Here is a 14,697-nt window from a genome sequence, read left to right on the forward strand (position 1 = left end):
TAAGGCAAGATTTGATCTTTTCTTATAAATGTTTAATATCCGATTGTTCATATGTAGCACAACTTCTTTATTAACTTACCTGCTGTTGGACACTTGGGTTATTACTATATCTTGCTATTGTAAGTTGAACTGCAATTAAAATAGATAGATAGATGATAGATAGATAGATAGATAGATAGATAGATAGATATGTTTTGGAGTCACACTTAGCAGCTCTCAGAGCTTACTTCTGGTTCTGTACTCAGGTATTCTATACCCTGACAAAGTCAAGGGACCATATGGTGTGCTGGGGATCAAACCTAGGTGGACTTCATGCAAGAAAAGCACCCTACCTGCTATTTATCAATCTGATCCCTGCATATATCTTTTTGATCACAGTTTTTCTGTTCTTGGCATGGGTGCCAAGGAGAGGAATCTCTGAGTCATATAAGATTTCTACTTTTTCTTGTTCTATATGTTTTTTTTAATTCTCTTAGAAATTTGGTGATACCCAATTGTTCTTTGGATTTGTATTTCCCTGATGATAAGTGATAATGAATACATTTTCATCTGCTTGCTGGTCATCCATATGTCTTCTTCAAGGAGTGCCAGTTCATCTTCTCTCCCCAGTATTTTTAAGATTGTTGGAGACTTTTGTTTGTTTTTAAGTCTTGTGGGTAACTTAAGTATCTTGGATATCAGCCCGTTATCAGATGTATGGTGTGCAAATACTTTCTCCAGTTCAATACAGTTCTACTTTAGCTTGAGTTTCTTTTGCTGGGGAAAATCTTTTTTGTTTATGAACTCCTATTTGTTTGTTTTTTCTTTGCCAATAAAGTAGAATCATTGAAGTCATCACTGAGGCCCATTTTTAAGGTGTATTGCCTATGTTTTCCTCAATGCATTTTATGGAATCTTCTTGCCCTTCAAATGTGTATTTATTTTTATTCTCTTAAGTTTACTCTAAACTTCATGGTATAAAACCATAGATATATTAATAATATTATCAGCAATTTAGAGTTAAACAGAGTTTCTAAAATGACATTTTTTACAGTGAAAGTTAGAGTTTATGCACTGGATGAAGACTTAAAGCCATCACAAAGAGAAGTTACCTTAACCTTTATAGTGAGTATGACATTGATTAAATTCAAAATTTAACCTTTGTGTTTTATTATATTAATAAAGTTTTTGTTATTTTAATATTGGACAAATGTGCAATTAACTTTCAAAATATTAAATAATAGTTTTATTTAGCCTCTATTGTGTATACCACTAGGTCATGGTCCTCCCGTTGTTCACCGATTTGCTCGAATGAGCCCAGTAACGTCTCCATAATGAGACTTGTTGTTACTGTGTTTGGCATATCGAGTACATCACGGGTAGCTTGCCAGGCTCTGCCATGCGTGCGGGCGCGATACTCTCGGTAGCTTGCTGGGCTCTCTGAGAGTGGCAGAGAACCGAACTTGGGTCGGCCATGTTGGCTGCTTGTAAGGCAAACACCCTACCGCTGTGCTATTGCTTAATTTCATTATACAAAATTATTATATAAACACAAAGTTTTGTGGGCAAAAGTTAGTTGAAATATACTGTGATGTCTCATTAAAGTATACCCTTCAAGAACTGTCTTTAAAATGATTTTGTTAAATACTTGTATTTTCTTGCTACCTGAGAAATGTGGATAGAGTAATGAGGGTTACAGAGGTATACTTTGTAGTCTGTATCACTGTAGCTCTGTCCTCCCATTGTTCATCAATTTGTTCGAGCGGTAACATTGTGAGACTTGTTACTGTACTTTGTAGTACCTGTAAGAAATCCATGGCATGCATTGTATCATCATGACAACTTTATGGGGTTACTAAAAGCAATACCTCTTTTCGTAGATGAGAGATTGAGGTTTACAGAAATTAAGTCATCATTAAAATGATACACTACGGAAACATACGGGGCTGGAGCGATAGCACAGCGGTAGGGCGTTTGCCTTGCTCGCAGCCAACATGGCCGACCCGAGTTCGATTCCTCCGCCCCTCTCGGAGAGCCCGGCAAGCTACCGAGAGTATCTCGCCCGCACGGCAGAGCCTGGCAAGCTTCCCGTGACGTATTCGATATGCCAGACACAGTAACAACAAAGTCTCCAATGGAGACGTTACTGGGCCCGCTCGAGCAAATCGATGATCAACGGGAGGGCCTAAAATGATACAGATAATGATCAACTTGTTATACCAGTTTAATGGAGTAAAACAGATTAAGGGAAATACAAAACCTGTAGCAGAAAAGCTCTAAGGGAGGCAAAAAACAAATATGATTACTAAATTATACTGAGAACATTAAGGCATGTCTTAATTTTGATCATTTAGAAAATTACTGAGAAATATTTAAGATTTTTAAAAAGACTTTGTCTTGTAACTGCAGAAGGAATAGACATCTGGAGCCATGAAGAAGCAAGATAGAAAACTGAACATGACAATGGCTTGACCACAGCAGAATGTGCTGGAAATATTTAGGGAAAGACAGTGTCTGCTCCTGTATACTATCTTACATTGGGGCAATTATCGGGGGATAGGCAGGGTCAGATGAACTTAGTGTAAATGTGAAAGACACTGCAGTTTCTGGTTTCCTTGGAATTCCTTAGAATTTCCCATGAAGAGAAGACACTGAAGAGGTTAGAGGTCATTACCCTGGTATGTCCTAATATATTGAGGACATTATATATGTCCTCACATATATTGGTCTTGAAATTGACAAGGATCCAAGGAAACCTTTTGGGAAAGATATTATGAAAATTAAGTATGAATTATATTTTACAAGTCCAATTCTGGAACAAGAAAGAGAGAGTCTACTAAAGTATGCTTAATGTATTCTAAACATCCACTATTCTATTTATACCTGATATAAATACGAATCATATTAAGTGCCTTAGTCTTGTTATCAAAGCTGACAGTTGAGAATCATGGTACTCAAAGCCTGGTGATGTTCCATGAGCTTAAATTTAACAGAGTTTCTAAGAACTTAATGAATTATAAGAATAATCAATCAGGGCTGGAGAGAGAGTTCAGGGAGTAAGGTGCTTTCCCTGTATATAACTGTTCCCTGGTTCTATCCCTGGCATCACATAAGATTCCCTGAGCACCACTAAGAGTGATCCCTGAGCACAAAGCCAATCACATATCATTTTATGTGTGTGACCTTCTATTTATAAGTTGTTTAAAAATAAAACTTGGCATTTCTTTTCACTCGTAGGATCCAGAAGGATCAGAAACTGTCATGGTAGGACAGAGTGAATATGTTGGGATTACCACTTTTCCTGATTTCCAGATGCGACCTTATCCTAAGTATTTTAAATTATTATTAAAATTGTTTTTATTTCAAAGCTTTAAGGTGCCTGGTATTTCATGCACAGTCTGACGGAGCCATTTGCATATGACATAAAGGAGCTGCTGTAAAGAAAGTTCTGTTTTATTTTCTCAGGCTCAGTGAGTGTCCCTTCTAGCTGTAAAAGGATATATCGCTTGGGTTATTGCAATGCAAGGCAGAGGCCTGATATAATATGCCCTGTTGTAACAGCCAGATAGTCTGGTCTACTCGATTCAGAGAGCAACTTTCACAATAGTTCAAGCAGTAGACACTGTGGGAGAAAGAAACTTAACAGATATTGAGAGATAAGTAGACAGAAGAAAAATGAAAATGCCCACTAGCCTGTGCCTCAAATATTCTCTGATATTCATTATTAGGACATGGAAGACTTTTTTTTGGAATAGGATTTGGGATTTCCCTTTTGCATCATGCCTTGAAAGTGTGATGCATCAAATGAAGGAAAAATGTATATTTATGGATACCAGCTTATATACCTAGTACTCAGGTCCTTTATCATGCTCATCTTCAAGATGAGAATATTAATGATCAGGGAAACGAATAGGTCTCTTCAAATTGATCGACCAGGTCATACAGCCTTTAAGTGGTGGAGCCTAATTGGGAAATCACTTCACTCTGATCACCATTCTTGCTATTCTGTCCTCCTCCCACTAGGCCCCACCCAAAATAATACCTGAGGCCAGAGATAAGGCTTGATGGTAGAATACCATGCATGTATAAAGGCCTGAGTTCATTCCTAACACTGCAAAAATAAATTAATTAATAAGTAGTCATAAGTAGGTCATCTCCCACTGGCTTGAGTTACAAATCATCAACATTAAACTTGATTATTTTAATAAGTTTTTCCAATCTAATGATGCTAAACTATATTCCATATTTTCCAGCAGGCTGAACAGTATATCTAGTAATATGATTAAACTTCAAGAGTGATTGAGTAAGCAATGCCTTGATATTTAAATATTTTTAGCTAATTTTCATACTATGATACATTAAATAATGAATGAGTAGAACGAAAATTATAATTTCAGTATTTACTTTTGTTTTATAGTCTTAGCTTAAGTTTTTTTTTGTTTTTGGCACCATGATTTATGATAATGTTCATATAAATGTTCCAGAAATACAATGTTACTACAACACACCAACAACAAGAGTGCCAGGATCCTTCTACCACATTCTCTAGGTTCCCCTCTTTTCACTTACCATCTTCATTTAGCAAACTCAGTTCTATAGGCAGCCTGTCAGGGTCTAGTATCGATAGCCTTGTTTACTGCCTTAATATTTTCTTTATATTTAACATATCTGTAGAATGTTTTGGTATTTCTCCTTCTCTCTTTGACTCACTTTGTTCAGCATGATACCCTCCAAATCTATCCAAGTTGCAGTAACCTCCAAGATTTTATCTTTTCTTGAAAATTATTTCATTATACATGCATTTCTTATCCACTCCTGTGTTATTAGACATTTGAGCTATTTCTATATCTTGCAAAACAAGATATTGGAAATATATTAAAAATAGTTCTGAACTAAAAAAGAAGTGCAAATATCTTATTGAATTGATATCTTTGTTTTGTTTTGTGTGGGGATGTTCATTGTGGCAGGTATTGCTGTTGTGGGAGTTTTTTGGTTCTGTGTTCCCATCTGGCAGGACTCTGGGGCAACTCCAGGCTCTCTGCTTGTGGCTCATTCCCAGTCGTGCTCACTGCATCAGTGATGCAGTGCTCTGGATTGATCTTGGGTCTTCTGCATGCAGAGCATGAGCTCAATCCATTGAATCATTTCTGTCCCTGATTTTGTGGGGTGGGGGTAGATATCAAGAAGTGGAATTGTGGGGCTGGAGCAATAACACAGCGGGTAGGGCATTTGCCTCGCATGTGGCTGACCCAAGTTCGAATCCCAGCATCCCATATGGTCCCCTGAGCACCGCCAGGAGTAATTCCTGAGTGCAGAGCCAGGAGTAACCCCTGTACCCCTGTGCATCGCTGGGTGTTTTATACCTTTTCTTAATTCAATATTGTGAGTTTTTGTGATTCTAAAAATTGATCCATTTCTTCTAGGTTCTCCAGCTTAGTGGCACATATTGGGCACAGTAACCCCTTTTGAGCTTTCTAAGAAGTCTGTGGAAATTTCTTCTCTTTCATATCTGATCTTATCAATTTGTTTTCTCTATTTTTAACCTTGTGAGTCAAGGTAAGGGTTTTAAAATCTTATTCTTATGAAAAATCAACTCCTGGTATCATCTACCATTTTATTATTTTCTTGATTTCTATATCATTGATATAGAAATAATTTCCTAATTTTAATAATTTCCTTCCTTCTACTTACTTTGTGATTCAGTGCTGTTCTTTAATTAGCTTCTCATGATGTGAGATTATGTTATTTATCTGAGCCTGTTTCCATTTCATGATGTAAAAATACTGAGTACTCTCTCTCTTTATATATATATATATATATACATATATATATATAGCACCCTTAGGTACTATATTCATCTAAATGTATTTTTTGTTCCTTCTTTAATTTTCTCTTTGTATCAGTGTCATTTAGCAATATGTTCTCCATTTTCCAACTAATAGACAGTTTCTCAGCTTTCCTTTTTTGCTTAATTTTTACCTTAATGTCACTGTGTTCTAAATAGATACTTGTATAATTTCTATTTCTGTGATTTTGTCACATATTATTTCAATTAATAAATCCAATAAAAATAATTTGGATATGAGACATGATCATTTCATTATTTTAATTAAATATATGTTATTTGATGATATAAAACTTTTCTTTTTGTTCCGGGGGTTACATACAGTAGTACTCAGGACTTATTCCTGGCTTGGCACTCCGGGATCAATCCTGGTAAATCTCTGGGGACCATTTGGGATACCAGAGATCAAGCCCTGGCCAGCCACATACAAGGTAAACACTTTACTTACTTTGTTATTTCTCTGATCCCAATACCAAAACTTTTTAATATGTTCCTTCACAGATATGGCTTATGGACAATTAAAACTAAATTCAAAAAGGACTTCACAACAACAGGAACTGCGTATTTTGAAATTAAAGCTGGTAATTTCTGTGAATAATTGAGATTTACAATGCCTATTTTTATTCTTTTTTAATTTTTATTAGTGAAACACCATGAGGTACAGTTGTAGACTTACAAATTTTTGTGCTTGGGTTTCAGTAATACATCCCTCCACCGGTGCCCATTCCCCACCTCCAATGCTCCCAGCATCCCTCCCACCCCTCTACCCCCTCCCATTCCACACCACCCCTGTGGCAGGGCATTCCCTTTTGTTTTCTCTCTCCTTTCGGGTGCTGTGGTTTGCAAAAGAGGCATTGAGTGACTATCATGTTCGGTCTATAGTCTATTTTCAGCATGCATCTCTCATCCTGGGAGGGCCCTCCCAACAGCCTTTACTTGGTGCTCTCCTCTCTATCTGAGCTGCCTTCTCCCTCAGCATGTGCGGCTGCCCTCCAAGCCATGGAGTGAACCTCCTGGTACTTATCTCGGCTATTCTTGGGTGTTAGTCTCCCAATTTGTTGCTTTATATTCCCCAGATGAACGCAATCTTTCTATGTCTGTCCCTCTCTTTCTGACTCATTTCGCTTAGCATGATACTTTCCATGTAGTACCACTTGTATGTAAATTTCATAACTTCATCTTTTCTAACAGCTGCAAAGTACTCCATTGCGTAGATGTACCAAAATTTCTTTAACCAGTCATCTGTTCTAGGGCTCTCGGGTTTTATCCAGATTTTAGCTATTGTGAATAGTGCAGCAATGAACATAGAAGTGCAGATGTCATTTTGACTATACCTTTTTGCCTTTCTGGGGTATATTCCCAGGTGTGGTATTGCTGGGTCAAATGGGAGCTCAATTTCTAATTTTTGGAGAATCGTCCATACTGTTTTCCAAAAGGGCTGAACCATTTGGCATTCCCACCAGCAGTGAAGGAGAGTCCCTTTCTTGCCACATCCATGCCAACACCAGTTGCTTTTGACCTTTTGGATGTGGGCCAGTCTCTGTGGTGTGAGATGATATCTCAGTGTTGTTTTGATCTGCATCTGCCTATTTTTAAATATGAATAGGAACTTCGTGCCAGGCTGTGTGGCGGGTGAGAGCCCTCCCTACCCCAAGGGACCCAGCCCCGGCAGCTGACCTCCACTACCCAAGCACCGTCACACTCCAGGCTGTTTTCTGGACCTCGCGTCACATTAGAAGACACTTCCTACCCATTTATGCCTCACAGAGAGCCCAGCAAGCTACCGAGAGTATCCCGCCCACATGGGCAGAGCCTGACAAGCTCCCCAGGGCGTATTCAATATGCAAGTAACGACAATAGGTCTCATTCCCCTGACCCTGAAAGAGCCTCCGGTGGTTGGGAAAAGACAAGAAGAGGCTGCTAAAATATCAAGACTGGGAGGAATAGATATGTTACTGGCACCCACTCGAGTAATTCAACCATCAATGGGATGACAGTGATACAGTGATACAGTGATACAGTGATTTTTAAATAGCTTACAGTAATTTTATTACCTCAAAACAAATTAATAATAGAAGAGGGTCGATGAAGAGTGATAGAACAGAGGTACAATGGGAAATGGGAGACCAAGGATTTTTGGTCTGACTCACCATAATTCAATCACTAAATTCTGAAGTGGGTCAAAGGGTCAAATTCTTTAGGAAGCTAGGATTAGATAGTGTCTTAGCAAAATTCAGTGTTTGTCTGACACTCTCAGGATTCATCTGATCCAGTTCCTCTCATCTAAAGATAGGTTAAGAGAGTTAGGCTGAAAGAAATGGGTTGATATCAAGTTTTCACCACTATGTTGTCCACGCAAAATAGAGAGTGAGCATGGACCTCTAAAAATACCAGCAAAAACTTCTTCCCATCAGCCCTAAATATTCAATGAAGTACTTTAACAAATTACTATGGTTAAAATAAAACCTTATTAGTTCAACTTCCATATATTCTATTTCAGGATAAAATATTACTTCTCTCTATTATTTCTAATAAAAATTAATGACTAGATCTTTTCATTCATACTAAATAATTAACTTGAATGATTATATGTAAATTTGTTCCTAAACCATTTAAGCGATGTTTTCTGTCCCTCAGGTTGATGAGAGAGCTGAAGCATTCATTAGAGAATATCAAGTGCATGAAAAATTGGAAACATTCAATATATTAAAGCACGGCAGAAGAGTATCTACTAGAGCAATTAGACTCGGGGTTTGGTAGCAACATATTAACTCCCGTGGCTGAACTCTGTTCTAGTCACAAAGTCCTTGCTCTGCCTCTTTGCCAGTCCATTGAAGGGCACGCTCCTCTGACATGAGAAGAAGCAGTCACAACAGTGAGATTTTGTTATTCTAATCACCACCATCCCTGCTCACCCTGCACCCAAGTGTCCCTTCATGTTCTTGATTCTAGTTCCGTTTTAAAAATAGTTATATTCTACAGATAATAACTAGGATATATATTTCCTAAATGAAAGTTTAAGATTCATGCTCTTATATATTGGACACTAACTGGAAGAAAATGATTGAACATCGACATCTTAAAGAAGCAAGTAATTTTCCAATTTAATAAACATCTGTCAAACACTTTACTATACGGGAGTCAAGTTTACACAGAGAAGCAAGATTAAATCTTATTCTCCAAGAGCTCAAATAGTAGCTTAAATAGTAGCACATATGATTTAATAGCGACAGGAATGCAGCAGGAAAAGATGTAATTGGCTCCTAACAGAAGGATCAGATGTGGTATGAATAGTGGATAGAAAACAAGGTTATACATGTTTCTGATGTATATCATTATATACATCATGTATATGTATTCCATCCCCTCTGTATTCAGACATTTCTTTCTTGAAATATAATTACATTTGAACCCGTGTTATTCTTTTTGTTCAGCTTCAGATGCAATGAGACCCCAATTCACTGTATTAATAGAACCAGAAGACTACTTTATTAGTCATAAACACTTTGAGGACTTCAAAATTACTATAAAAGCTAGGTAAGAAAATTATTTGCCAAATGCAAACAGATTCTATTTCAAGGGTCAATATAATTGAATGCTAGTACTTGGCTGGTGTTCTTATGCTGAAAAAGACTCTGAGATTAAGTGTGAAAAACAGTGTGATTGAAAATCATAGCTATATTTGTCATTACCGATTCCATTCTTTTTCTGTTTAGTTACTGTTCTTAACTTTCTTTCTTGTGCTATACTGGTTTTTAAAGTTTATGATTGGCATTTAACACCAGTTTTAGACCTCATCTTTTTCTAACATTTCACTTAAGACCTTACATTTTCTCCTAAGTATCTCTCAAGTACATTTCACAAGTAGGTAAAATTATAGTGGTTTTAACTATTAGTTTTAATTTTGTTTGTTATTTTATCCATAGGAAATTTAGATATAAATTACAATTATAAAGTATTGTTTATGAGATTAAAAATTTATATTGAATTACTTCTAACAATTTACAAAGGAATGTATGTGTGTGTGAGTCAAAAATGGTCATAATTGTTGGCATAAGTATATTTGCTGATGGGATTCTTGCCTTTGTTTTATAATATTAAAGCAAAAAATAATTCTAAAGATTGAACATTATGTTGACTATTCAAGTGACTACTACTACTCGGAAATAAAGTATTTTGTGACTTTTATTTGTGACATATCTTAATCAATATTAATTGATTATAATCATTATCCAAAAAGCCTTTATAAAATATTCTTAAGAACACTGGCTTGCTGTTTTATATTTAAGAAGAGAAAAAATCATATTTTCCATAGATTCAAAGGGTAAATATGGGATTGACTTACAAACAGCTTGCCTCCCATAACTGTGGCGCAAATGGGATGTTCTCCATAATAAAAGGTGCCATAAAGAACCAATTGTCACATCATGCTACAATGATAGATAAAATACAGACACAAACACATAGATCTTGAGTTCTGTTCTCCACCATGTTACTATGGACTTAACGTTTAAGGGAAGATATGCAAGTTCTTTTCACCACACCGGGACTCAAATTCCTCATTTGTCAAAATGAATAAAAATATGTACTTAATAATATAAGAGCAGGATCAGAGGCCTTGGACATATCTGTGATTTAGAGTTGAGGTAAATATAGAGCTGTGTTTATATAAACCTTTATGGCAAACACTACTGTAAGCATAATACCCAAACTACAATAAGTGTGCCTGAGAAGGAGGTAGACTGGGGTCAGAAGGGAACCTAAAAACATTGATGGAGGGATGCTGACAGTGGTGACAGGACTGTATACTTGAAACGTATTTGAAATGCTGTTACTGACATCTTTAGAAACTACAGTAACTAAATTAACAACAGCAACAACAAAACCTTTTTAAAAATTCCAATTAAAAAAATCTCCCTTAGGGAGAAGCATGCTGAAAGTAGACTATAGATCAAACATGATTGCTACTACTCAATGCCTCTTTTGCAAACCACAACACCCAAAAGGAGAGAGAGAACAAAAGGGTATGCCCTGCCACAGAGGCAGGGTGAGATGGGGTGGATGGGGGGTGGGAGGGATACTGGGATTCTTGGTGGTGGGAAATGGGCACTGGTGGAGGGATGGGTATTTGATCATTGTACAATTGAAACCAAAGCACAAAAATTTGTAAGTCTACAACTGTACCTCATAGTGTACCTCACTGTACCTCAATAAAAATAAAAAAATAAAAGAAAAAACATTGAAGTATAAAGGAAAATAATCTGTAAAAAATCTCCCTTAGCACAGCACCTGTTGGTTCTACGAATGAAATGCATTAGCAGATATAAACACTCTTTTCAGAGCAGAAAGAAAATTTTACCTGATTAAATTTTATTTCATTACTGTAATTGCTTTGTTTAAAAAGTAGTTAACTGTATTCTCTTTTACCAGATATTCTCCTAATGAAAATGTTTCTGAGGCTGATGTTTTTGTATTTTTTGGAATAAAAGAAAAATTAGATGATAATAGAAAGGAAATGATGCTTGCAGGAACACAAACCACGAAGGTAAGAAAGGCTCAAGCAACCTTTACAGAAATGAACAGGAGGCAATTCACTAGAGTATATATAATAAAAGTGAGCTTTAACTTCTAAGAGTTTATAGAATTAAACTTAACCAATAATGCTTTAGACTTTGGAAAGTTTCACTTAAAGTTGAGTTTTTAATATTGCTTTCTAAAGCAATTTAAAATCTATATGAACATAGTTGTATTTTTATATTAAGTTCCAACAGATACACATTGATATCCAATTACAGCCTCAAATTCTAGACAGGATGAGACATAATTTTTTATACATCAGAGATTTTCAGTTTCCCCCCAAAAATTCTGTCCTTATTATCTTACAATATAACCTGAACCTTAGGGCTTACAAGGAATGACCTAAATATTAAGGACTAGAGTGCCTTACAGATTTGTGCTTGTGATTGTGTAGTTTCTACCTATCACTAAATATCATTGTCAACTGGAGATTTTTCAAACTGATGAAAGCAGAATCTGTTGTTCCCTTAGTGAATCCTTCTCTAATATAGCTTCTACTTTTTTGTCTCCTCTTGAAACAGCTTATTGATGGAATAGCAAAAGTTAATTTTAACACTTCAAAGGCAATTTCATTATCGAATAAAAACATAGAAGAATTAAATAACAAGTACCTTTATATTTTTGTGGAAGTAAAAAAGGGTGAGTTTTTAAAGTAATGTGGACATTATTTCTTACAGCTCATCTTTCTATTTTTTTCCATGTTCTCTTCTCTTTGCTACTTTTGTTGCAGCTCATGCTTGGTTATGGCGTTCACCGGAAATCACATTCTGTTTGTAGTTCACACATTTGGCCTTGGCGTTGACATTGCACACTTAATTGTTTACATTATGGTTATAGTACTCCACTGAGGTTATCTTAAAGATATTTCTTATTTTAAAGTTTGGATATCAATTGGTAACTTATATTCAGTTCACAAGTATAGTTGCTTTTCCAAATATGGTACAGGAACTCCAAGCAGATGGTATACTCATGAAAGGCATCACTATATAATGGTGACTCCCAACTCATAATGTAAAGAATAGCACTTTACGTTATCAGAAAGAGCAGGCAATGCTGATACCTGGAATTTTTACTTGCAACAAACAAGTGAGAGCAAAATTATTCAAATTATGAAAACATTACTGAGTCACTTTCTTACATATTATTAAAGAGTTAACATATGTCTTCTACCATAGCACCCATTATTTGGATGATACCTTTGAAATAAATACCAGATAGAAGTGTCTCTTCCAACAGGATTATCAACTCCTAGAGTATATGAGTATTTTTCACTACCTGAAAGTAAAGTGGAATGAATTATTTAAAAAATTGTTCAGACAATATATCTGAAACCAATGAATGGAAATCTTACCTATGTTCTGATAACCACAAGTTACTTGTTCATGGAAGGGTCAAAATCTTCCAAGATTACTACAGAAATGAACCAGATTTAGGTTATAATTTTTAAAGTCCAGGAAATAAATGAACAACATGTCCTTATCCAACTAAAGAGAGAGACAGAGTAGATATACAGGCAGATGTTTATGCTCCATTGTACTTACCAGTTTCTTACCTACTATCCTATCAGGTGACTCTATCCACGAAAACAAAGTAGCTGATGTTGAGTACATCCTCTCTCCCTACACACTGGATTTGGTTGCCACTCCTCTATTCCTGAAGCCTGGGATTCCATTTTCCATCAAGGTGGGATGACTAGAAAATCAAATATGGTGCACCTTTAGTCTAATATGGTATGGTAGAGGAAGGGCATAGATTTCTGAGATACCTTGCTCTGGTGTGTAGCTACTTCAATGGAGAATAGATTAAGGGAAATTAAAAATAAACAAGGAAATCACAAGAGCTCTGAGGAAAAGCTATAGATTCAATCCAGTCATGACAATAATTTAACTAAACTCTTAACAAGCATTTATTAAATAATTCAGTAATTATGCCTTGAATTAAATGTAATTGTATGTCTTAAAAATTTAAAACAAAACCCTAGTAGAATTGCATTTGACCTCTGAGTTAAATTCTAGCAATTTGTACTTGGGAGTGAAAGAAGAAACTATTTTAGGGTTTTCTTATTTTTTAAAAAATCCATGTTAACAATTATTAGTTTACTGTACTGTTACAGATGACAATGCTAATTAATTATTTAAATAAATTTGGTCCAACAGGTACAAGTGAAGAACGTCATTGGCCATTTGATAAGAGGAATTGCTGTGACCTTGAAAGCAAAAGTAGTTCACAAAACAATGAAGACAAACCTGGATATAAGACAAAGTAAAACAAATTCTGATGGAGTAGCCTCATTTGTCATTAATATTCCCACTGATGTGACAACACTGGAGTTCCATGTAAGCAGAATTCTCATATGCTGAATTTCAAATAGTGTTTCAATCTGTGTAGTAACTAGTATGCAAGAAACATGGAAGATATTTTGTACATAAGTCTAATGAACTTCTCAGAAAATTTTGACTTGTGGCTATAGGAAATACAATTAAATTTACTAAATAGCCCATGAGTGTAAAATCTTAGCACGCTGAAGGTTGTGTGTTTGCGGGCTCTCTGACGGGTCTATCTTACCACCTGCATTCGGTGCTCTTGAGCCGCTGAGTGTGGCCTGGATCAGGACAGCTGTTGGCCAAGGATAGACAAAGGAAGAAACGAGGGCCAGGCTGGTAGATATCAATTCTAGTTTATTCCAATCCTCTAGACTCCTGTCTCTCCTCTGCCTCCTTCTCTCCTGGGCCCCAATCTGGAACTCCTTCTCCTTCTGGCTCTGACTCTGGATCTCTGGAGCCCGAGCTCTCTCACTTCTGACTCTGCTCTCTCCGAGCTTACATTTTTACTTTATATAGCAATCACTTAGGGTGGTAACACAAAGGTGGGTTGAACATTAACAAATCAACAAAGAGAGGTAAGACCGCTCCTCCAGGAGATTGACTCAAGGATAAAATCTCATCTAAAGAGATTTCTCCAGATTGCTAGGATATCCGCTCAAGGGTGGGATCCTAACAAGGGTGTGTTCTTTCCTCAGGTAGTAATCTACTTAAATAGTTGTAGTAAATCTACTTCTAATATTTCTAGCAATGTCATTCTGTGTGAGCACAGTAAGAGATATAAACATCTCACTATACATTCTGCGGTCCTCAGGCCAGGTTAGTCTTCCTAGCCCCAGCAGGGAACTAATCTCGTCGTTAGTTACTTTTGGATTATGACAGCATTTGTCCATGATCATACCCTCAACTTATAGTTGAGTATTATGGCGCTTTGGCCTGGCCCATTTCAATGCTACGGTAGCTCACAGCTTGTCC

At 36.4% G+C, this 14,697-nt stretch overlaps 1 protein-coding gene across 3 annotated transcripts in view; it reads left to right on the forward strand.

Annotated features, from left to right (window-relative positions):
- LOC130045836 (complement C5-like) overlaps positions 1-14,697 on the forward strand; it is a 45,655-nt gene that overhangs the window by 2,397 nt on the left and 28,561 nt on the right. For all 3 annotated transcript variants that reach the window (XM_056138718.1, XM_056138720.1, XM_056138721.1), the window contains exons 4-11: positions 1,034-1,104; positions 3,217-3,308; positions 6,326-6,405; positions 9,259-9,361; positions 11,255-11,369; positions 11,923-12,040; positions 12,969-13,084; positions 13,558-13,737. In XM_056138718.1, the coding sequence (XP_055994693.1) occupies positions 1,034-1,104; positions 3,217-3,308; positions 6,326-6,405; positions 9,259-9,361; positions 11,255-11,369; positions 11,923-12,040; positions 12,969-13,084; positions 13,558-13,737 (875 nt within the window). The remainder of the gene's footprint in view (positions 1-1,033; positions 1,105-3,216; positions 3,309-6,325; positions 6,406-9,258; positions 9,362-11,254; positions 11,370-11,922; positions 12,041-12,968; positions 13,085-13,557; positions 13,738-14,697) is intronic.

The sequence above is a fragment of the Sorex fumeus genome, unplaced genomic scaffold, assembly GCF_029834395.1.
Source record: "Sorex fumeus unplaced genomic scaffold, SorFum_2.1 ptg000129l, whole genome shotgun sequence".
NCBI classification, from domain to species: Eukaryota; Metazoa; Chordata; class Mammalia; order Eulipotyphla; family Soricidae; genus Sorex; species Sorex fumeus.